At 39.5% G+C, this 24,691-nt stretch overlaps 1 protein-coding gene across 1 annotated transcript in view; it reads right to left on the reverse strand.

Moving 5' to 3' along the window:
- The window catches only part of si:ch211-26b3.4 (connector enhancer of kinase suppressor of ras 2), a 125,229-nt gene that overhangs the window by 36,771 nt on the left and 63,767 nt on the right, over positions 1 to 24,691 (reverse strand). The window contains exons 5-9 of the mRNA XM_038305312.1: positions 20,961 to 21,002; positions 11,696 to 11,815; positions 8,401 to 8,460; positions 8,227 to 8,295; positions 4,703 to 4,849 (exon numbers count right to left, since the gene is read on the reverse strand). Coding sequence (XP_038161240.1) covers positions 4,703 to 4,849; positions 8,227 to 8,295; positions 8,401 to 8,460; positions 11,696 to 11,815; positions 20,961 to 21,002 — 438 coding nt within the window. The remainder of the gene's footprint in view (positions 1 to 4,702; positions 4,850 to 8,226; positions 8,296 to 8,400; positions 8,461 to 11,695; positions 11,816 to 20,960; positions 21,003 to 24,691) is intronic.

Raw genomic sequence — 24,691 nt, forward strand, 5'->3', positions numbered from 1 at the left:
GCTAAGCTACGGGCTGCTAAGCTATGGGCTGCTATGCTAAGCTACGGGCGGCTAAGCTACGGGCTGCTAAGCTATGGGCTGCTATGCTAAGCTACGGGCGGCTAAGCTACGGGCGGCTAAGCTACGGGCGGCTAAGCTATGGAGCTCAGAAGTTGAAAAGGTTTCCAGCAAAACAATTTGGGTTTTTGGTGATTTCTGATGATTTCATGTTTTTAGCTGTTGTTTAAAGCAAACTGACAAGAAGTGAATAGTGACTGATTGGTGCTGAAATGTTTTGTAGCTCATGCTTATAAGGTTCAGACAAACTTTATTTTAATAAAGGCTTAAACACTAGTATGACAATAAAGAATATCTGATTTGCATTAAACAGCAATAATAATAATACGTTTTAATTGGGAACTGTTCTGTTAATTGATTTGAAGGCCAATTCCAATTTCTCTACTTTTGGCAAAATCTAATTTAACCTCATTCCAACTCTTTAAGATAAACTTTGGTTCTTAGACATAAAATCCATGCTAATCTATGATATCATTGCTTTTTTAATTGATTGTGGTTTTTAAAACCATTTTCTGTGAGAAGCTTAGTTAAGGCAAGTTTCAATATTTAAAAGTTGTTAACAGAAATATGTTTGACTTGAAGTTGGAAGATTTTTCCTAATGAATTATTGAATTTTGAATTAAAGTTGGTGTAAATTTATTCCAAATGCAGAGTTAATTCTTTGATCAGGATTTGAGTTTAAATTTCACTTCCACCCTTTTGGACGTGTGTTCAGGCAAAAACAAACATTAAATAACATAAAGTTACTATGGGAATAAGAAAGACAATTCCTAAAAATGTAAAAATAAATCAGAGTCAAAGCTTATTTTCCCAAAAGTCTTCATGGTTATTTAAATGTAATTATTTTTCTCTAAATGTAAGTTATTTTTGTTCTCTTTGGTTATGAATAGTATTGGGGTTTAAACCCTCCTTTATGCTATTATTAACCTTTAAAGGAGAAGTCGCTCATATTCAGAATCCAAACTTCTGAAAGTTCTTTAAATCTGAAATGATTCCATCCTGTTCAATAAATGATCAGTGTTTTTAATTCAGAGTAATTTTCATGTGAATGTGCTTTACTGGAGGCATCCATGTTTGTCAAAGAACACTACTGCCACCTACTGGTTAGTGACGTCACGTTGCGGTATCGGCTGTTGATCAAGTCCCAGTGCTGTATCTGGTGTTTGTCACAACGCGCTATTATCCAAGTCATCTGGAAAACATTCTTCTTCCAAATGTTGGCTACATATTACGGGTTTTTTCTCTGGCCAGAAGTTCGATGGCAAATCCTCCCTCTTCAAGTTGGCGATCCAACGACCAACCCGTCCGTGGAGGATCAGGAATCAGAAAGGTGGAATAACTCTTTTTTCCACTTTTCCCCGATGTATTCCAGCATCCAGCTGCCATGCACGTGGGCATTGTCAGTTTCACTATAGCTCTGGTGAATTTCAATGGTGAAGTCCTCTGGAAATCTTCAATAATTGTTGTTGATTGCAGATGTGTCTAGTAGTTCCCATTGATTTAGCTTGGAAAGCGGGGAGAATGGCGCTAGGCTTACCGCACCGTGACGTCACTGCTGGAAGATGGCAGGAGGGAGGGGTTTTATTGTTTTTAGGTATAAATAAGGATCCATATGTGGGGATCTTGCTCAGTGGCAGTCTGTGGGAGTGGGGCTTGAACCTCTAGATTCATAGCTCTATAGACTAACCAATAGATCACCACTCATTCTGTTCTCGCTCCAGTTTGTGGATAATAGTTCTCAGTGTTTGTTGCTGTTTCTGAGACACTAATCCCAGCAGGTTGATTTTGTAGGGATCACATTAGCTTTTAAAGCATTTTCCATTTAATAAATAAAACCATAATCTGATAAGTGTTTGTTTACTTTTCTGTGTCTAATTGTAAAACGGATTTATTGATTAACACATTTAATCACAGAAGGTTTTAGATTCCTTTATCTAAACCGGTTTCTTAAATGTCTTATTTGTTACTACTCCCTAATTCAACTTATGACGATTTACCAGGATAAACACGCTATTATGTTTGGAATAAAGTTATGGATATTAAAGTTGCAGCATTTAAAGATTAGTCACCCAAAATAGACAAGATGACTGTTTTGCCGCAATTATGAAAGAGAGCAATAAGCAGAAATGTATTGAGCCTAAAATAGCAAATGTTATAATTTAGGAGCCAATGGGCGGAATCTGAGGAATGGATTCACCTTCTGATAACTGGGAGCTTGTAGGTTTTTTGCACAGCAGCAGGCAGTCATGCCTGTAATGTGCATCATCACACTGATCTTCATTCTCTTTACTCAAATCATGGCTGTAATTACGATGGATTATTAAATAGCTTTTATCCCATCCTACCTTGGGCTTCCAGTTAGATGACTTTGGATAAATCCACATGATAATGTGCAGAGATAAATTGTTTCCTTTGCAGATTTAGATTTAATCCGCCTGAATGTTTGCCACTTTTTTTGCTGAAATGTCCCAGCCGAGCACGCCGCTCAGCAGAACTGGGCTTAAAGTGCACATGTGTTTTCAGTGGGTGTTTGTTTTGAGAGCGCAGGGAGAATCCAATCAAACAACCGCACAGAAAGTGGTGACCTACTTCTTTCAAAGGAGCAATCAGGGCTAAAAAAAAAAAAGAAACGGGATGGAAAAATATTTCTCTGCATACATGCACAAAGCATGAACACGCATACAGAGACACGAGGCCAAGCGTGAACGACAGCATGTCAGTCCGTCTCCATACAGCTCCACTTTTATAAGCACACACACAAATATTCTCTAAAACAAGCTGTTAGAAGATATTTTAGATTCAGGGAATTATCTCCAGTATTTGCTGAGTAGTGGCTCTTGTTTCAGAGCCAGTGGAGCTGCATGTTGTTGCTTATGAATTATTAAAAGCTCTAGTCTTTCTGAGAGAGAACAGAATCTAAAACACGGCTTTCTTTTCTTCTACAGCAGATGTCTCTGAGCTCCTATCTGGACGCTCGTGGCGCGTTTGCGTCATAACGGTCTGTCAGGGAGACATTGCCCCAATCCTCTGTTCTTCCACACAACAAATAGAACAACAGACTCCTGGAAGGAAGTAAAGTCAAGGATAACAAAATGGAAACAAGAAGCAGCTTATTTAAAGAAGCCAAGGGTTAACATAGAGCCAGAGAAAAGGAGCAGCTGTGCTCTGATGAGCAGAGATCAAAGCGTGGAAGTAGCATGTAAATGAACTGGTCTGATGATGCAAAGTTAAAAATAGCCACCGTGGAACACAGGAGGCTGACAAGACAGTCAGCTCTTCACACAGCATCAAGGCAGAGTCACCCTCATCTCACCCCTTTATCCGTCTCACCCCAGCCTGCTCTTTCTGTGCACCACAAACGGAAGAAATCAGCAATAGATGGATTCTAAAAAATGCTTCAGTGAAGTTAGCTTTAGACCTGAAACACTTCATCTTTACTTTAACTAAAAGCAAACATTGGAGGTGATTTGAGAACCAAACTTAGGAGAATGAAACCCTGTGGCTGTAAATAAGATGTTTAAAACATCTCTACTGTTGGTGCACAGACCCTCCCTGAGTGATATTTATGACCTGACCTTTTTTTGTCCTTTAACTAAACTTCTGACTAAATCCTAATTTACCAGGTTTTTCCTTACAGCTGCTGCCCCTCTGGTCCTATGAGCAGAGATGAGCAGGACCAAGAAAAGCACCGCTAATAAAACAGGAAAAACAGTGATGGAAACAAAAGAGCGGAGTAGAACCAGGCAATGGGAGGTGGTGGTGAATAGTTGCACATATTTTCCTCAGGTATAGCCGTAAACTAAACCAGTCTGTCTCCCTAAATAAACTGGCCCAACAGTAAAACCAGTGGTTGGTGATGTCTTCTTTGCCCAGAGAAAAGGTTTCCGTTATAAATGTTTCTTCACCCAGAGCCGCTCACACTGATCCTGGTTCTAATGCAGGTCCTTTTAGAATGTTAGATTAGATGTTTTTCTCTCCACTGTTGCTGCATGCTTAACCAGGCTCTGCAAAGTCAATGAGCAATCAGCTCGGTTCCCTCAGTCAGTCTGATATCATGCTGGAAACTGAATTAAAGGCTCATAGGGGAGGGCTGGTCCAGTGGTTACAGCATAGAGCTTGGAATCCAGAGGTTCTGAGTTTGAACCCCACTCCCACAGACTGCCACTCTGGGTCCCTGAGCAGGACCCTTAACCCCACACTGCTCTGCCCACTGCTCCTCAAGGGGAGGGGTTAAATGCAGAGACTGAATGTTGTTGCTCTGTACTTGTGACACTGGAATGATGATAAAAGCTGAAAGAAATCGTTAAACATGATGGCAGGTCATATTGAACTCTGCATAGGTCTCCTCCTTCATGTTTAATTCTGAGGATAGAAATGCTAACGGTAGGAACTAATCAGACTTTTAGAGTTGGGTTTCCAGCTCAGCTCACAAAGCAGTGATTACTGTCATTTCATCATAAAGTTCAGCTCATGTTGCACTATTCTAATGACTAAATGTAACTAGAAATATCTCTCTAAGAATAGTCTTGTTCAGCAATCAGCAGCTCTCAGCAGATGAAAGAAAGAAAGTAAAAGAGTTTCCATCTGAAAACAAGGATTTTTCTGATTAATGAGGTTTGGAAAACGTGTGGAAGTGCTGGTTTACCTGCAGACCCAGCGGTTTCCAGCGGACGTTCCTGAGCAGAGCTGGCGTGGAGCTCAGGGTGTTCTGGGGCCGTTTCTTCAGCGTCAGAATGACTCCACAGGGATCTTCTCTCAGAGCGTTCACCAGGTTCTTCAGCTGCCATCCCACCTGAAAAGGACTCCAAATTATTCATTCACCTGGAAATTCAGACAATCATTTCCTTTTTTCTGATCAAAATAAAACAATAAAAAGAAATCCATCGATTTTATTTAATCATTGAATAAGGATTTTGTATCTATGCTTCTTTTTCTATGTCTGCTTCTGTCTCCTTGAACCCCAGTGGGCCTCAGCAGATGGCCGCTCACACTGAGCCTGGTTCTGCTGGAGGTTTCTTCCTGTTCAAAGGGAGTTTTTCCTCTCCACTGTCGCTACAAGCATGCTTAGTGTGAGGGATTGCTGAAGAGTCAATGAGTCGATGCAATCAGCTGGTTTTCCTTAGATAGAAAACTTTGAATCAATCTGACTGGATGATCTGGTTGATCTGGATCTATAAAGTGACCTGAGATGACATGATGTGAATTGGAGCTATAGAAATAAACTGAATAGAACTGAAGGGAATAAAAATGAGCTTTTAAACGTATCTGTACCAATCCCAGAGTTTGTTATTGGATTACAGCAATCCTTAGAGAATGGCTGCTCAGCTTTTAGCACTATTCTGTCTGATGATCAGAATCAAGTCTTTTAATTTGAAAGGTCGCTTTTCTATCCACCAAACCATTTCCTCCCTCCACATGTTCTGTCTTTTACACTATAATGGATTTATTATTTGGGTCACTTACTAATATTAATCACTCAACTAGAAGCTTTATTTTCATATTATTAAAAAAGAAAACAATTTAGAAACCTTTGGACCTTTGGTCAACAAAACCAAGGTTTACTGTCTTTGATCCAAATAACGTCGAGAAAAAAGAAGCGAAGAATACGTTTCGCTATTAAGAATAATAAATGAGCAACAAAAGGAAACATTTTACAGACTGAATTATTCTCATCAAGACAGAAATATAGAAAGATTTTTTCTATGCAGACAATAAAAGCAGTGTTATATTTAACTGAACTGTATTTTAGTCATTAAAGGTTCAAAGAAGGAGGGAATTGGTGAAGAAGTACAGGAGAGATTGCTGACTGCAGAGTTTTGCTGTGGCTGAGGCCGGGCCGTCTCCAGAGCTCACATCAACTCATTGATCGCCTCTCAGTTACTGTCTGCAGCGCCCGCTACACACGAGCAAACACTGGCCGTCACACGCACACGTTTGCTCAGATGTCTGCTTGACTTTGTTGTTTTTCTGGATGTTTCTTCTAATTTGAACCAATTACAGGAGCTGATTGTGATTGTAAAGCTCTAGTTTGTAAAGTGAATCGAAAAGTCCAGCTTTCATCTCCAATATTCATTCATTCAGCATTTAGTCAGAAAAAATGATGCAGACATTTTTAGCATAAAGATCTGGAGCAAAGGGCTAAACGAGCCGCTAAAGTCGGTGAAAAGTCCGGCATCTTTTCCAGCCAAGGACAAATACAGTAAGGAGAATAATAAAGTTTCCATAACTGTGAAGGTAGTGACTGGGTAAAAGATGAGGCCTTGCAGGTTTAGTCTGATATATTAGAACAGATGCAGCTAATTCATGCGATGCTCGTTTCCACATCCCACATTTATATGACGAGTAGCAGGTCTGGTAAAAGCAGGTCTAGAAAAGTTTTAAGTTTCTAACCTTTCCAGACATTGTTTGATGCAGAAATAAAAAGCCTGAACTAACAGAGGAATCTGGACCAGCTGTGTGAAGATGCTCTCTTATGCAAACAGGAAGACATCTACCTAAATAAAACTAGCATAAACTGCTGCTTAAGAGATTTAGTAAAATCCCAGCGGTCTTCATTATTTTCCCACATGCTATTACCTCCACATAATGATGTTGCCTCTTCAAACAGCTACTGTGCTATTTGAGCAAATTTAACTTAGCGAGCAAAAAGCTGCGCCTCCTGTTTTGGAGTCTCAGACGATGCTGATGCTCAGACATGGCGGCGGTCTTGTTTGTTTAATATATGGGATAGTCCTACATAATCACCCCATAATGTAATGGAATTTGTTCATTCAACATTCAACCTAATCTCATATTTAATTTGAAGCCTGGCTAGATAAACTTATCAACCGTGATGTTGTGATTTCTCTCCCCTCCTCCCACTGTTCACTTTCCTCTGCTCCTCTCCCTCCATCCCTCTTTCTCTGTTCTCCTCTCCCTCCATCCCTCCTCTCCCTCCATCCCTCCTCTCCCTCCATCCCTCCTCTCCCTCCATCCCTCCTCTCCCTCCATCCCTCTTTCTCTGTGTTCTCCTCTCCCTCCATCCCTCCTCTCCCTCCATCCCTCTTTCTGTGCTCCTCCCGTTTTTTGTCCCACTCTTCCAGCTCTGCTGCAACCCTGTTTCTCCCGCCGCACGCTCCCCTGCCCCCCCTGCTTATCTTCTCCCCCAGAGTGCAGGATCAGAGCGGTGAGGGCCTAGCGAGGTGGTAATAAAGGGTTGAAGCTGTGAGCCTGGCAGGGTGCGATCTGCACTGTCACCCTGAGGTAGAGGAGGGGAGATAATGCGTACCTCCATGACACGTCAATCAAAAGGAACCTGCTTCTGCAGAAACATCATGTAAACAGATTATTTAAGAGATGCAGGGGAAAATATCTGCAGCAGCAGATGAAACAGCTTTCTCCTTCCAGAAATATCAAACTGATTATTTTCACACATCATAAGTAATATTAATAAAAGGCTCAGCGTTGTTTAAAATGGCCGCCCATTTCACAGCTGATCTGAATTACAGCTTCTGCATTTCAGAGGGAAGCTGGATTCAAAACCCTGCAACACTTTTCCAGACCAATCCCTACAAATAGCAGACATTCGGTGACAGTAATCAGCAAAAACTGCACAATAAGCAGCAGTTTTCCACATTGTGACAATTAAGGGATTTTCTATTCTATTATTTTATGTGGTAGAAAAACACAAAGTCATTAACTAAATAGTTAATTCAGTTTAAAGAAAACTAACAGCATGAAGGAGCCGGAGAGAAAAGGGATGAAGTTTGAAGCAGTTTAGGTGAAAAATAAATGCCAAGTTGGGCTAAAATGTTTGTAGAGAGAAGATCTGCATTTATTACTGCGAACATAAGGAAACAAGAGGCCTGACGGGACAAATAAGGCAAAACTTGGAAAAATATTAGCTAAGAAGAGTTGAAGACAAATGAATGCTATTTAGAAAGAACCTTAAAATCCCAACAAAACACAGTGTAGAAGAGTGATGCAATGAAAAATAGTTCAGTCATACAATGACACTTTAAACCATCAGATGTGAGTCCCCTCCCAGTATGAGGAGACTGGGACAGAGCGTGAACAGGACCATGAGGGGAAATATGCTCCTCATCTATAGAGTGAAGAAGGAACTGTTCTCTGCAGAGACGCAGCAGCAGCTTCTCCAGACTTCAACACGCTTTGAAGGTTTTTACTCACCACCGTCTGATGGTTGACTTGGATCACCTCGTCTCCAGCGTGGATCTTCTTACACTGATCAGCAGGAGACTGGAGGAAAGGGGAACTAAATCAGTTGGTGAAGTTTTATTGGAGAAAAAGAACGATCGTTTGGAGTCTTTCAAACCTCCAGATGTTGTTTTTTTTTAAACATACGTTTTCTGTGGTTCCAGTGATAACATGGAGGCCGTCATATGTTGACTTGATGTACATCCCCTGACAGACACGAGGATTCAGACACAGGAGAGGACAACAGAAACAGAAGATGTTGAGGAAACATTCGGTAAACTAAAGGACATGAACGATAGTTTAAGAAATAATCATCACTAATCAGCAGAGCTGGGAATAATTACTTACATTTACTCAGTTACATTTACTCAGTTGCATTTACTCAGTTACATTTGCTTTGAAGTATTTTTACTAAGTTTACTGCACTGTACTTCTTACTTTAACTTGAGGAATCTTCTTTTAAAATATCCAACTCTTCCCTCTTTCAGGTAAACATGCAGTAAACAGTAAATTGTTTCTTATCCGTCCTAATATAAGTTTTATCCTAAAAAACATGGTAAATAAATTTGTTCTTTTATATTCATTACATTTATTGGTATTCTTTAGACATTTGATTCTTTAAAATACCAGAACTTTCACATAAAGTCTGTTTGCAGAATCATTTCTAAACATTTAATCAGATGTTTTTATCCAACAGTCACTCAGGACTCAAGTCGCTTCTCTGTAGAATATTTTTTTAAATTTGATTTGAGTAGAAAAATGTTAAAGTAGTGCTGCTCTCTACCCGCCTCTGCTATTAACTACTATCACAGGAAACCTGAACAGCTTAAAGTATTCTCTGATATTCTTACAACTTTCAGTGTGTTTTTTTAAGGAGAAACGCCATCATTTAATGATAGAAACCAATTAATGAAATAGTCAAGTCTCTCACTTCCAAGTTCTTTAAATTGATTTTCAGAAGCGTATTAGTTTTGTTTTAATGCATTAATGTCCCAGACACTCCTCCCCATAATGCTGTGAATAGAATGTGGGATAAGAGGTTGGTCCGTGCACAGGGCAGTTGGAACAATATCACGGTTTATACCAACCTGTAGGGCTTTTCTTTTATTGGCAAATATTGCTCTTCTTTTCCAAAGTCAAACATTGGCGCATTCATGCAGGGAACATGCATTAATCAGCATCATATCTCTATATTTAAAAGGATAATCTGAGAAACTTTCTCCAAACGATTTAATAAAATCTATATTTCCAAACAACACATATTAAATAGTGTGTTTCACACATACGGGCGACCAGTGGGGGGTTTGGATGTTTTAAAACTCTGCAGTTTGGCAAATAGACCCAAAGAATGGACTTTTAAACCTCTTAGGTTTAAAAAGCAGAATGCCAGAATGTTCTTTGAAAGTATTTTTCCAGTTGGGCAGAAAGACGAGAAAATATGACAATAAAAAAACGCTGGATGGTGATGACCCCCTTTGAAAAGCTGTGATCTGATCATTGGCTGTAAAGTGAAGCAGGGCTTTGAATTTACTGAAGTTTTAAGAACAAAACATCCAACTGTAGAAATCTGCATCCACATAGGCTGGTTATCTTTGTGACTAAAAGCATCCTTTACTCATAGCAGACTATAGTTGGCCAGGAATGGTAGAAAGTCCATAGCAAAGTGATTCTAGCAACATAACAGAAACTAAAAACTGTGATCCAAATGATCCGAAACCTAAAGACTAACCAGGACTACTCCTTGATAAACTAAACTTTTCCTTACACTGTTTAAAGAACTTTTCAAATGACTCAGAAATGACTAAAAGGATATCAGTGATATTTTTTCTTATATTTATGAGAAAGAATCAAATCATTTCATGTTAACTTTTCCACAATTCCAAGCATTTCCAAGGATCTATTTTTCTTGCAATGAGAAGAAAGATTTTTTTACTTCTGTGGCCACCTTAAGTCCTCCCACGTTTGATTCTGCAGAATGTTCGGTATGAAAGGTGTAAAAACTGGGAAGAAAAATTACCGATCAGTAAACTAACACATTTATAACCTTTGGTTTCTGCAGTCTATTTGGCTGAGTTAAAAAGGTAGATGTGAATGCTAAACACGGTCTTTTCATTTCACCTGCAGCGAAGAACATGTGCTGTTTTAAACTGAATGATCTGATGCTCAGTGAGGATTCTATGTTCCACTGCTAGCTTGAAATCACAACGATTATACAAAGTTAGACCATCAGCTACCGTTAAAGATGTCTGTTTATGTCTTTATTAGCCAGACACTCACAGCTCCAAACAATATTTATCAGCATTTTAAGCTCCATATTTAGCCTTTAATTGATCCAGTTACTCAAAAAATCAAGCCAAACATAAACTTCTCTGATAGAGAAAAATAAGAATCCAGCTAACCTCAAATATCACAGAGATCTTCTCACAGGTTTGCTTTTCATGGATCATTCAAGCTCATCTGATACTTTAAGATTTCTGAACATTTTTTTATCAGATATGATTTAAGAAAAATTAAACGGATGATTTTAAAATTGCAAAATGTTATTATTAGAGTTGAAGATGAAGCCAAGCTTGTCAGTTCTTACTAACAGTTTCTAAAAAATTTTTGTAACATTTGGATAAAATCTAATTATTATCAGCAAACAGCTGCTGTTAAATAACTTTAAATATTTACACCTTTTAAAAATGATTGTGATGTAATCACTGATTGCTGATGAAGGTTCTCAGTCATCCAGGTCGTAGTCATCCCGTAAAAAGTGGGTAATCACTGATTATATGAACGGCCCAAATATGTGAAAATCCTGTGTAATAAACAAAAGTTCCCTAAGTTAACATTATTTATTTATGTCTTTGTTTGCTAATTTATCTAATATATGATTTAAATTGTCCTTTTATCATTTTATGAATGTTTATACCAGTTAGTTAAATATACAATTAAATATTTAAAAATAGATTTAAAACAGTGAATCAAATATTTATTTTTTTTATTTTGTATTAATATATAGTTATTTCCCTTTCAATGAATATAGATCAAATTAACTGAATGTATTTCAGACGGTCTCCAGTCTGTTGTTTCATTATTTTCAGGGTCTCAGGGAACCTATTAAAGTAAACTAAATTAAATATATTAGATTAATTTCCATTTTGCAGACAGAAAAGTAAAAAAAAAAAAAATGGTGAAAAAAATGATTTAAAGATCTTTCAATACTTTAAGCATTTAAATTCTGTTGCATTTTAAATTTCTTGTTTACACTTTGGCATCAAAAATGAAAATTATTCCCGTGGAATTAAAGGTGAAGAGTTTACAATAAACTGAATTGAATTTTAAATTGAGTTTACATATGTTGAAAAATGAGAAGCTTGTTTAACAAGAGAAATGCAGAAAGTCCTGCTGCTGTTTGGTTTGATAAGCAGGATTTATCTCTGTGAGCTTCTGTCCTCACCAGGCCTTCGCTGGGCATGATGCTGGTGAGGTGGACCACCTCCAGATGTGCTGACTGAGACACCAGAGAGTCCGACGACAGAGAGATGATGTGGTCACAAATCCCCGCTAAGGTTTTACACTAAAGAAAGAGTCAAAGGTAGGAAAAAAAAGAGAAAAAGACAGAAAGTTACTGAGATTGGTTTTGGTCCCTGGGTGAGGCTGTGACCCAGCTGGAGGAGGTGAAACAGACATCATTTTATCAGACTGTTCCACATCATCACCTCCTTCACTCCATCATACAAACTGCTTCCTGTCACCGTTTGTCCACAGGCATGCCCGCAAGACGTCCTCACAGCAGAGCAATGCATCAGCACTACAGGCCAGCCTGGATGCCAGGATGACAGTTGGTAAAATTGCAAAGCTTGATTTGTTGCCATCACTGTTCTAAAAGAAATCTTTTTCAAACTAGACAGATTGCGCCAAAGATCTAAATCCTAATTCCCTTTGCTCCGTCTTAAACCTGAGCAAACATGGCTGCTGAGCTGAGCAGCTTTGTTCTAAGCAAAGCTTCACCACTTTTCTGGCTCTTTGGTCGATCAAATGCACTTCATTTAGAATCAGAAACATTTCCACCTGCCAATCATTTTATATACAAATCTATTCTGATTTCTTTGTCTTATAGGATATCAAATTAATTTATACTGCGTACTATTTAATAAAGACGAACATAGGAACTGGTCCAACAGGTCTGGGAGAAACTGTTTAGTCTTTTGTGCAGAATGATGCAAAAATAGCAGAGTTAAATATTAAATACAAATCTACTCTGATTAGATTAAATATGCAAAACTACTAGAAGAGAATCGGGTTTAGATGCATGCACACAAACAATGCAGTAAAAATGTAAACATAGGGAGTTTTTTAGGCTCTGAGATTTTAATTGGAGCTACTTGGTCAAATGAGGCTAAGACTGACCGACAGAAACTTCCTGCTGGTTTAGTTTTACACCCAGGATTGATATATGTAGAAAGAAATCATCCCATAAGTAGCGGTAATTATGGTGAAGTATCTGTAATTATCCAGAGCTGTTTTTCTGAGAACCTTATTAATATGAGCCGTCATGATCTCGGGTGGGGGTGTGGGGCCGGGCCCGAAGCAGGAACGAGATTTCAGGTTCACTTATTGGTTCATCTGGTAATTCTGGGACCGGCCACCGGCCTGCCGGGTCCTCGGTCCTGGGATTATTGGATGTGAGATGAACCTGAACGGTTGGGGTCTAAACCGCTCCCTCTGGTGGCTACTGGCTTATTCCTTGTGGCTGCTCCACGGGGCCTGGCACCTCGGGGCCCCGGCCGGGGCTCCCGCCAGGGGGTGGGGCACCCCTGGGGCCTTGGGTCCCTAGGGGCCCATGGCCTGATCCGCTTCAGGGTGGCTGGCTGCCGGCGGAGCCCGCTGACTCGTCCCCGCGGCTCCTGGGGGCTCTGGCATTGCGGTGGCTGGGGGACTTCCTCAGGGCCGTCTCTCCTCCTCCCTTGGTGGGGGTCGGATTTCCTGGGGTGGCCCCTCCTGGGCGCCTTTGCTCTTGGGGTCCATTTGGGCATCTGGGGCTTTGGGTCCCCCGGTGCTCGCCTCGCTGCTCTGGGGGGGGCGCGTCTTCGGCTCTCCACAACCGCTATTGAGCATTTTTCCCATGGATAAACCTTTCATGCACAAGTTCACCCTCACAATCAACTACAGGTGTTTGGTTCCAGAGATTCACCTCCACACAGAAAGCCCACATTATTATCTCCAGGTAACACAGAGTACATGTCAGATTAAATAATACTACTTATACTTCAGCAATAGTACCTAGGTGTTACTTTATTGTATCTGTTATATCCGTTGGTTGTTCTGTTCTTTTTACGTCTCTTTGCAGCTGATGAAGCAGAATGAAAATGTTTTATCATTTTCTCCCTTTTATTTCCTCTTTCTATCATCATTTCTCCTTTTTCCTGTTTTTCTTTTCCGGGTCTACTTCCATTGCAGTGTCCATATAACCTGTAATACTCCCTGCATGATTATAATAAAGCTATTTCTACGCATAAATCAAGTGGATCACGATGGCGATAGCCGTACTGCTCCACTGGTGAAACTAAAATCTGTTTGGCTCTTTGTGGCATCAAGACAATTATTCTTTTTGCCACATCACCAGACAGGACACTGTAAAAAAAAAAAGATGTGAGTAACGAAGCAGCCCGAAGGCCTCCCTCTCAGCCCCTCTCAGCCCGCCTCAGACCCCTGAACCGAACCCCACCCACCCCACCTTCTCCTTACTGCTGATTACTGAAACACAAAGACTGCAGGTTCCCACAGCACAATCACACACTCTGAACAAATACATACTTAGACATCACTGCGGAAAAAGATGGAGAGGAAACGACTGAGGGGTGTGTGTGTGTGTGTGTGGGGGGGGGTGGGGGTAAAGGGGAGGAAACAAGAGGAGGGAGAAACACACTACTACACAACTAGGACACTGTTATGTAATTCGTCTCATCCTTATGCATGCATGCACATAGAAACAGTCATACACCCCCCCCCCCCCACACACACACACAGCTACTTGCTATAACTGTCTTTCCTGAACACACACATTCTGTCCATCTGATCGCTGCAGGCTGCAGTCTAGTGGAGGAAGCGGAGAGTTTTACATTATTAAGAAGCAAAGCAACAGAAAACTGCACCATAGTTACTAACATGAGACCCATGCAGGATTTAAAGCTGGAATTATGTGCAGGTTACTGCATATTCAACCAATAGAGCAAATGTTCATTTCTGCTGTACTATTATCAACTGAATGTCTTTATTTTAAAATAATTGTTAAAACAGCAGTAATAATCCCAATGATAATCCTAATCCTTGAAAGGGACAAAAGGATAACTTTTATCATTGGAATAAATGCAGATTATTTGGTTTTAGATGGAGCTAACGAGACCAGCTACCTTTAAACAACTTTAGTCTTAAAAATGTCCTCATAGCAGTCAGATGTAAACGTTATTTTATGAACATTTACAGTCTTGCCATGTTTGCATTTTAGGAGACAACTCAAAGAATTTCAGAAGATAAACCGTCTGCTTTAACAAGAAAGTGGCGCAACAAGCAATATTTAGCATTTAGTTCAACCCTGACAGTAGAATTTACTCTGATATATTTTCCTTTTAGAAAGTTACTCTAATGCTGAATTATTATTTATTCTAAATAAAACACAGTGATGGACAATAATATATCTGATGCATTTCTCTTAGTTATCCAGTGGCATCTTTGTTCCTTCCTGGCTTTGATTCTTCTTGTTTTTGCTCATAGATTTCCAATCATTTGCTGACATAATTACTACATGAGTTTGAAACTTGTGTTTGTATTTTAGAATGAAATCAGTTTCTTTTTGGATGAAGTAACTAGGAAATGTAAACATGGTTTAGTGCAGGCATGTATGTCGGTCCTGGAGGGCCGATGTTCTCCTGGTTTTCAATGTTTCTCAGCTTCAGCAAAGCTGATTCGGATGATTGCAGTTCAGCAACAACCTGTTAATCGACTATTAAAGAAAAGCAGCTGTGCTGAAGGAAGGAAACCTTTAAAACCTGCAGGCCATCGGCCCTAGAGGACCTACTTTGGGCATAAAACTACATCAGAAATAAAAACGTTGATAACCCCTGACTGAGGGAGTAAAATAAAAGGCAATAAACTCTGTCTAGTAACAGTGACTAGAATAACACCAGCTAAAGACAATCAATGCAAATCTGTTCCTAGAATAGCGTTAACATCAATCAATGCATTCTCTCTTGATTGGAAGATTCTAAGAGACTAATTTGGTCCAAGTTGAACAACCTGTTAGCTTCAGTGACCTGGGACCAGTTTTCTAATCCTGAAATCAGAGACACTCTGAGTTTCTGTTTCACAAAGAGAGTTTCCTCATCCCCTGTTTCTGTTGCCATAGTAACATCCTCCCAGAGCTAACCTGGTCAGCAGCAGGTTTAGTTTGGTAAACTCAGAGTGTCTCTGTCTCTGCTCTCCTTTCAGCCAATCAGGATGTTTGATTTACAAATTTTGTCAGATTTTTGTCGAAATTTTGTGCATAAAAATGAAACACGAATTCCCAAAAAACTGAAATTTTACATTTTACTCAAACAAACATGCATCTTACTCACGAATAGATTAGTTTTTTACCGCCAAGGCCGAATACACAGAGTTGAGGATATCATAATATCTCCCATCACAATCTCTGACCATGAACCTGTTACTCTCAAGTGGAATATAGGATTGACACCATCGTTTAAGCAATGGAAACTTAATACCTCCCCTCTTAATGACAAAGAATTCATTCATTTTGTTAAATTAGATCTCAAAAATTATTTGGATATAAACAATCCCCCTGAAACATCTCCTATTATGTTGTGGGACTGAGCAAAGGCCTATTTAAGAGGTATTATCATCTCCTACATGACAGCAAAAACAAGACAAAAGGCAGCCAAACAGAAATACTTAGAAGATAGAATTAGAAGATCTGGATCTTCAACATAAAAGGACTAGAGCATCCAGGATCCTGAATGATTTAAATACAACACGCAGAGAGCTCCAGGATTTGATATCAGAAACAATAGAAGGTAATCTTTGTTTTGCCAAGCAGCAGTTTTATGAACATGGAAATAGAGCGAGCAGACTTCTGGCCCTCCGACTTAAAAAACAACAGTCCTCAAACTAAGTTTTAAAGCTGAAATCGAGCAATAAATCCATCTCAAAACAAAAGATAAAGCTGAAACATTTGCAGAATTTTACAAGGTTTTATACTAAATATTATATAAATACTTCAGAATTATCTGATACTGTAGCTAAACAATTAGATCAACCAATTCAAGAAGAAGAAATTAAAATGTTGCCTTTTCTCTTAAAAATAATAAAAGTCCTGGTCCTGATGGTTTCATAAATGAATTGTTTCCTAGACATTGTTAGTCCACTGTTATTAGAAGCGTATCGCTTTTCTTGAGAAAATAAAACAACGGCGCCATCTTGGTCTGATAGTTGTACTACATATAGAAGGCTTATATGACTGCGGGTCATACAGGCCATTATCGATGCTTAACGTCGACGTACGCATTCTAACTGGTATTCTGGCAAGACGATTAAATGTCATAATAAATAAAATCATACATCCAGATCAAACCAGATTCATTGTCAGGAGACATTATGGAAATAATCTGCATTGTTTATTAAATATAAACTCTCACCAAAAAGAAAAAAAAGCTAAGAAAGCTGTATTATCATAAGATGCCCAAAAGGCCTTTGGTCGCGTATCATGGAGATACCTTATTAAAACATTACAGAGGTTTAAATTTGGGCCCAAATTCATAGATTGGATACATAGATTATATTCATCCCTAGCCGGCTGTAAGAGTTAATGGTTTCAGGTCGGCGAGTTTCAAGTTGGAGCGCGGATGCAGGCAGGGGGGTCCTCTGTCACCTCTTTTGTTTGCAATTAGCATTGAGCCACCGGCCCAGCTCGTTAGAGACAATGATGAAATTAAAGGGATTTTGATTGGCACAGAGGAACATAAAATATCTCTTTACGCAGATGATCTACTTCTATATCGACATCATCAATTCCACGTCTGAGGGAAATGATTTCTATTTATGGCGATTTTTCTGGCTATAAAATAAATGTTGATAAAACAGAAGCAATAGATATCAATAGCAATATTCCACTGGAGGTTAAACAACAGAGCGGCTTTAGGTGGCCAAAGGAGGGCATTAAATACCTAGGCATCAACATTCCTCTCTCATTAAAGGATTTTTTATCATGTCAATTCCAGTAAAACATTGGCTGTAATTAAAAATGACCTGGAGCGGTGGTCAGCATCGCCTTTGCCCCTCCTCAGTCGCAGTGAAACCATTCGCATGGATTTGTTCCCCAGGTTACTGTATTTGTTCCAGATGTTAGCGGTTGGCATACCTAAGTCCACATTCACTGAATTGGATAAAATTATATCAAAATTCATATGGCAAAGCAAGCACCCTCGCATAAAATATAAAACACTACAAAGAAGTAAGACGGAAGGCGATCTCAAGCTTCCTGTTTTAAAATACTATTTCTGGGCAGCTCAGTTAAAACCTTTAATTTCATGGATCCAACAGGATTCTCAAACAAGGTGGCTGAGCATTGAGCAAGCAAAGTGTTCAGGACCATTAAAGGTTTTGCCATTTTTAGATATTCCAGTAAAGGAACTGCATTGTGGACTAAAACCACTCTTGACATTTGGAATAAAGTGCAAATTTCTTTCAAGCTACCAAGAGGTTTATCAATTTTATCAAGCATTGGACATATTCAATCCTTCACACCCAATCTATTGGACAAAACGTTTTCTAAATGGGCTGAACTGGGGCTTACATTTCTTCATCAGTTGATCAACAAGAACAACCTTATGGCATTTGAAGAGTTATGCAGGAATTTTCATCTCCAGAAAAGTGATTTCTTTAGATATTTACAGTTGCGCTCTTTTCTAGTTGCACACAGGGACTGGGAAAGAGTGCTTAATCCCACACCAATTGAAAACCTCCTAATTCATTACCAGAAAGGGGGAGGACATAAAAAATTGATAGTAAAGTTATATAATGTATTTCTGTCAATGAACCTTAACGATCCCACTTGGACAAAACAAAGATGGGAGGCAGAGACGGCCAGAATAATCTCATTGGAGGGAGTCTGGACTGAGACACATGGAGTTACAAACTCCAATACGTGGCGGGAATATAAATGGAAAATTATTAGTAGAGATTTCAGGAACCCCAGATGTTGTTGCCAAGATGGATCCTAGAGTACCAAGCTTGTGTTGGAGAAACTGTGGCTCAGCGGTCCCCAATCAAACACACATTTTCTGGTCATGTCCCAAACTACAAAACTTTTGGGATGAGGTGTACAGGACTATGAACCAGATCTTCACGGAGGTTATACTGAGGGATGTTACCGTTGGTGCTTGGTATTATAATGGAGGGATTGCAAGGACGGGCCAAAACTTATCTGTTGAATGTTCTTTTTACAGCAGCCCTGAAATGCATTACAACCAGGTTGATGCAGTTGGAGCCTCCTTCCTATGACTTATGGGTACAAAAAGTAAGGAATTGTATAAAATGGAAAAGATAACCTATTAAGACTTCAAAAAACCACTTTTATTCTGCGCTGGGGGCCAGCAGAAGATATGTGGATGTAAATAAGCCCAACAAGTTTGTCTCTTGGCTATTGGTGTTTAGCTATTCCGCCCAAAGTGTTTCCTTATTTTAGGGTTTTAGGATGATGAGCCTACAAATGTGAGGCTGAGATCATAAGATATCGAGCTAAGATGTTTATTTTATGGAAAACTTTATATTGTCAACATTTGTGTTATGTACCATTGATGTATGGCTGTGTTATTGCTGTAAAAAAAGAATAAAAGAATAAGTTCTAAAAAAAAAAAAAAAAAAAAAAAAAAAAACATTAGAAACTATGTTTTGATTTTGTTTATTGAATGTGTTGAATTTAATGTTTTATCAGTAGTTGATATGGTTTCCCTGTAAATGGCTGCCTTGTGACAGATACTTCCCTCTGTTGGCATTATGTTATTTAATTTGGTTTTGCACATCAGCTTGTCTTTGCAAACACTTTATTAACTCTGGTACCAAAATAACTATTTTATGTTTAAGAATTTGTTGCCAGTCATCTTCATGGTCTTTGCTCAGTTGTGCCTAAACTTTCCTGGCACATATCTAGAAATGTTGCTCCAATATTCCAGCATAATGCTCCTGTGTTGTTGTTCATAATCTCCTCATGATGTCTTCTGTTTTGTGAAGTGCACCAGTCTCTCACTGCAGCTAAACTGCAGCTAAACCCACCAACCAGACGTACCACATGATACATGTGATCTCAGGCTGGGATAGTCAGGCCTTCTATAGCAAAACACGTTGTTGTACTCAGACCTCCACGATTTACAGATTCATAAAGAGCAGCTTTTAGTCAAGTACCTGAGATTGCAAATGCATCCAGAACTTACAGTTCCAATGCAAAGACTGAGCTTGAATTTGCACGTTGTTATTTTTCTAATGTTAATATGATTCATGTGTGACATCAGATGGAAGTGATATTTCTCTGCGTTAGCTCAGGGATGGATCCCTTTGAAAGACGAGACACGACGAGCGAAGCTACATTTTTTAAATACAGTCAAATTACTGGATGTTTGTCTGCAGAGATATTTAGAAAGCGTGATCTATTATCTTCTCTGCTGATAAGTGGTCAGGGCACAGAGTTTGGAATCCTGAGGTTCTGAGTTCGAGTCCCACTCCCACAGCCTGACACTCTGGGGCCCTGAGCAAGACCCTTAACTCCACACTGCTCCCCGGGTGTTGCACCATGGCAGCCCACTGCTCCCCAAGGGGAGGGGTTAAATGCAGAGAGAGAATTTCTCCATTGTAGATCAATAAAGTTCAATTATTAAATGTTTAGTCTTTTTTTTATCAGCACATTTTCACTGGATTCCCTCCACCTGACCTGGAATGGCAACAGGAAGCCTCCCAATCCGACTGTCAGCCCAGATCAGACCCTAGCTGCTCACTCTGCTTCACACGTAGACACTGACAGCTCCCCATTGCACACACACACACACACACACACACACACACACACACACACACCCACACACACACACGCACACATACACACACACACACACACACACTCACACACACACACACACACACACATACACACACACCCACACACACACACACACACGCACACACACACACACATACACACACACCCACACACACACACACACACGCACACACACACACACATACACACACACCCACACACACACACACTCACACACACACACACACACACACGCAAACACACACACACACACTCAGGCTTTCAAACGGCCTGCAGCCTATTTGCACACACCAAACACACATTTTCCTAAAACAAAAAAAGACCCACAGACCCACAACAAATCAATTTCAGTCAAAGTGTGCTCAGATGTGACACTTTTAATGAAAGCGTTTTGATCCCAAAGCAGAATCAATTAAAATGTTTTCTCTTCTTACAGCAATCAGAGATTCTACATAACATCGATTGACAAAACTCTGCGAAATGGCAAAGTGCTCGGAACATTTATCGAATGTGTCTCTGAAATGTTCTAAAAATACTCCTTGCAGACTTGTGCAGGATTCATCCACATGTCGGTCAGCTGATTCAAAAACAAACAACATTAGAAGCAAACACTTACCACATGAAGGATCTTATTCTCTGTTTCATAGACGGTGCAGTCCTGGAAAGCAGAGGGGGAGGCAACGATTAATGAAAGGAAACATGAAGAAAAACTTAAATATATATATCTATACAGCATCCAGCATCTGTTGACTGTTTTCACACTAACATGCACTATCGATTCGCATAAGATGCAGCGTAATGGGAAAGCCACATGTTGTTTAGCGGCTACATTATTCCTGTACGTTTTGGTAAAGATGTGGACAAAATATTTTATTACAGATTTTATTATCTCTGAAAAATAAAAAAACAAAAAACTCAATGAGTTCATTTAGAGTTCAGGAAGAAAATATTTTATAACTAAATCAACACAAGAGTTTTTAAGCCCATCAGTAAATCAAACAACCTGATTCTGGAAATGGAAAAGTTTGTCTCCATTATAATATTTCATAGACTTTCAGCAAACAGAGAGAGAGAGATCTTTGAGCGTTCCTCCTCCCAAACCTGATTTGGCCATAAGTGTTGGATTATTATCCTCTTAAATGACCAGATCTGAAATATTTAGGTTATCGCTGAGTTTATCATGTAATAAATTATTAACATTTTCCCGTGACCTTTAATAGAAAAAGTCCTACAGCATCTTCCAGTCTGACTTACTGATTACTCCCAAAACAGTTAATACCTACAACTCTTTTGAACATTTAACCCTTAATTTCCCTGATCCAAATTTCAAGGCAAGAAAACCTCTTCTTTTTGTAACTTTGTATCGTCCACCAGGTCCTTACTCTGAATTTTTAGATGAGTTTTCAGAGTTCCTTTCTGATTTGGTATTAAACACTGACAGGGTCATCATAGTGGGAGATTTTAACATCCATGCTGACATTGAAGGCGATAGCTTAAGAGCAGCCTTTAATGCTATCTTAGACACTATTGGCTTTGTTCAAAATGTGAATAGTCCCACGCATTCTCATCTTCATACTTTGGATCTTGTGCTGACATACGGCATAGAATGTGAAGAAATAACAGTATTTCCTCACAACCCTGTCCTCTCTGACCACTTTCTAATAACCTTCAGGATTACTTTAACAGAGTTCTCCTCCCCCAAAAGAAGGTTCAATTTTAGTAGATCTTTATCAGATAGTGCAGTTATAAATTTTAAAGAATCTGCTTCACTTTCTCTCTCCTCTGTGTCACTGAGCAGTGCTGCAGAGTGCAAAAGTTTAGCTTATTCCCCTTCACAGGTTGATGATTTTGTTGATGGGGTTGCTAGTTCTCTGCGTATTGCCTTAGACAACGCAGCTCCTTTGAAAATGAAAACCGTTAAAAATAGAAAGCTTGCTCCTTGGTTTAATGCAGAGCTGCGTACTTTGAAGCAAAATGCTAGGAAACTGGAGAGAAAATATCGCTCCACAGGCCTGCGAGAGTCCTTCCTAGTCTGGAAAAATGGTTTACTGCTGTATAAGAGGACCCTTTGTAAAGCAAGAGCAGCATACTTCTCCTCATTAATAGAGGAGAATAAGAATAATCCTAGATTTCTTTTTAATACAGTTGCCAAACTCACCCAGAGCCATAGCTCTGTTGAACCGTCCATTCCACCTGCTCTTAGCAGCAATGACTTTATGGGATTCTTTATAAATAAGATTGATCTTATTAAAAATAAGATCATAAGCACTCCTCTATCCGCGATTGTACCTGAGGTAGTCATGGAATCTGAACTGGGTTTAGACTGCTTTGATCCAGTTGAACTCTCTGAATTAGCAAAATTATTGTCTTCATCTAAGCCTTCAACTTGTATGTTAGATCCAGTTCCAACCAGGTTATTTAAGGAGGTATTCCCTTTGATCTCCTCCTCCATTTTAGATGTGATTAATCTATCTCTGTTACAGGGATATGTACCTAAAGCTTTTAAGGTTGCTGTAATTAAACCTCTGCTTAAGAAACCGTCTCTTGACCCAGATGACTTGGTCAATTATAGACCTATATCCAATCTTCCTTTCTTATCCAAAATTCTTGAGAAAGTAGTTGCCAAACAAGTTTGCGATCACTTCCACCATAATGAACTTTTTGAAGAGTTTCAGTCTGGCTTTAGAGCTCATCATAGCACTGAAACAGCTCTGGTGAAAGTCACTAATGATATTCTCATGGCCTCAGATAATGGACTTGTATCTGTGCTCGTCCTGTTGGATCTTAGTGCTGCATTTGATACAGTTGACCATAATATTCTTTTAGAAAGACTTGAATATTTTGTTGGAATTAAAGGAACAGCACTAGACTGGTTTAAATCTTATCTATCTGATCGAATTCAGTTTGTTCATGTTAATGATAGATCTTCAACACGCTCAAAGGTTACCTGTGGAGTACCACAGGGATCAGTGCTAGGACCAATTCTCTTTACTTTATACATGCTCCCAATTGGTAGAATTATTAGACAGCATGGGATTAATTTCCACTGTTATGCTGATGATACCCAGCTATATCTGTCTATAAATCCAGATGAAGCTAACCCATTACATAGATTACAGGCATGTCTTGAAGACATAAAAACCTGGATGACTCTTAACTTTCTGCTTCTGAATGCAGACAAAACAGAAGTTATAGTCTTTGGACCAGAGTCTCTGAAAAAGAAGCTGATTAGTCAGTCACTTCATTTGGATGGGATTAAACTGATTTCAGATAATAAAGTAAAAAATCTTGGTGTTGTTTTTGATCAGGACCTGTCATTTAAATCCCACATCAAAGAGGTTTCTAGAATTTCCTTCTTTCATCTGAGGAACATTGCAAAAATTAGAAATATCCTGTCCAGGGGTGATGCTGAGAAACTAGTCCATGCATTTGTTACTTCAAGGCTGGACTATTGTAATTCTTTACTATCAGGAAGTCCACAAACTGTAGTTAAAAGCCTTCAGCTGATCCAAAATGCTGCAGCCAGAGTTCTAATGAAAATTAAAAAGAGAGATCATATCTCGCCTGTCCTGGCTTCTCTTCATTGGCTTCCTGTTAAATCAAGAATAGAATTTAAAATCCTCCTTCTCACATATAAAGCCTTAAATGGCCAAGCTCCATCTTATATCAGAGATCTGATTGTTCCTTATGTTCCTAACAGAGCACTTCGCTCTCAATCTGCAGGTTTACTAGTGGTTCCTAGAATTTCTAAAAGTAGAATGGGAGGCAGATCTTTTAGTTATCAGGCTCCTCTCCTGTGGAACCAACTACCAGTTTTAGTCCGTGAGGCAGACACCCTGTCTACTTTTAAGGCTAGGCTTAAAACTTTCCTTTTTGATAAAGCTTATAGTTAGAGTGGCTCAGGTTATCCTGAGCTATCTCTATAGTTATGCTGCTATAGGCTTAGACTTTTGGAGGACATAGGGACCCCCATTTCATCATTCTGCTTCATTCTCTCTCTGTTCTCCTATTCTGCAGAATCTGTTAGTTCAATCTCTAACCTTCTGCTCTCTCTGCTTTTCCTCAGAGTAGCTTTGCCTCGTCTGTTCCTGTTTGGCTGTGACGTCATCCTGGAAAGAAACATCAGCTGTGCTGCTTCTATCAACACCCTTGTTTATAGATGTTGGAGATCGGCCTGTTTTCCAGTGTGGTCCTGTTTCTCTGACCGTGACTGAGTGGATGTGCTCTCTTCGTCCTCTGGCATGGGAGCTGCCTTGGAGCTCGTCTGCCTGGCTGTGTGTTTCCTGGACGGGGCCGCCTTTTACAGCTGCTTTTTGTATCTCTGCTTCTGTCTCCTTGAACCCCAGT

This window comes from Cyprinodon tularosa, unplaced genomic scaffold (assembly GCF_016077235.1).
Source record: "Cyprinodon tularosa strain WSP-4 unplaced genomic scaffold, ASM1607723v1 ctg555, whole genome shotgun sequence".
Taxonomy (NCBI): Eukaryota; Metazoa; Chordata; class Actinopteri; order Cyprinodontiformes; family Cyprinodontidae; genus Cyprinodon; species Cyprinodon tularosa.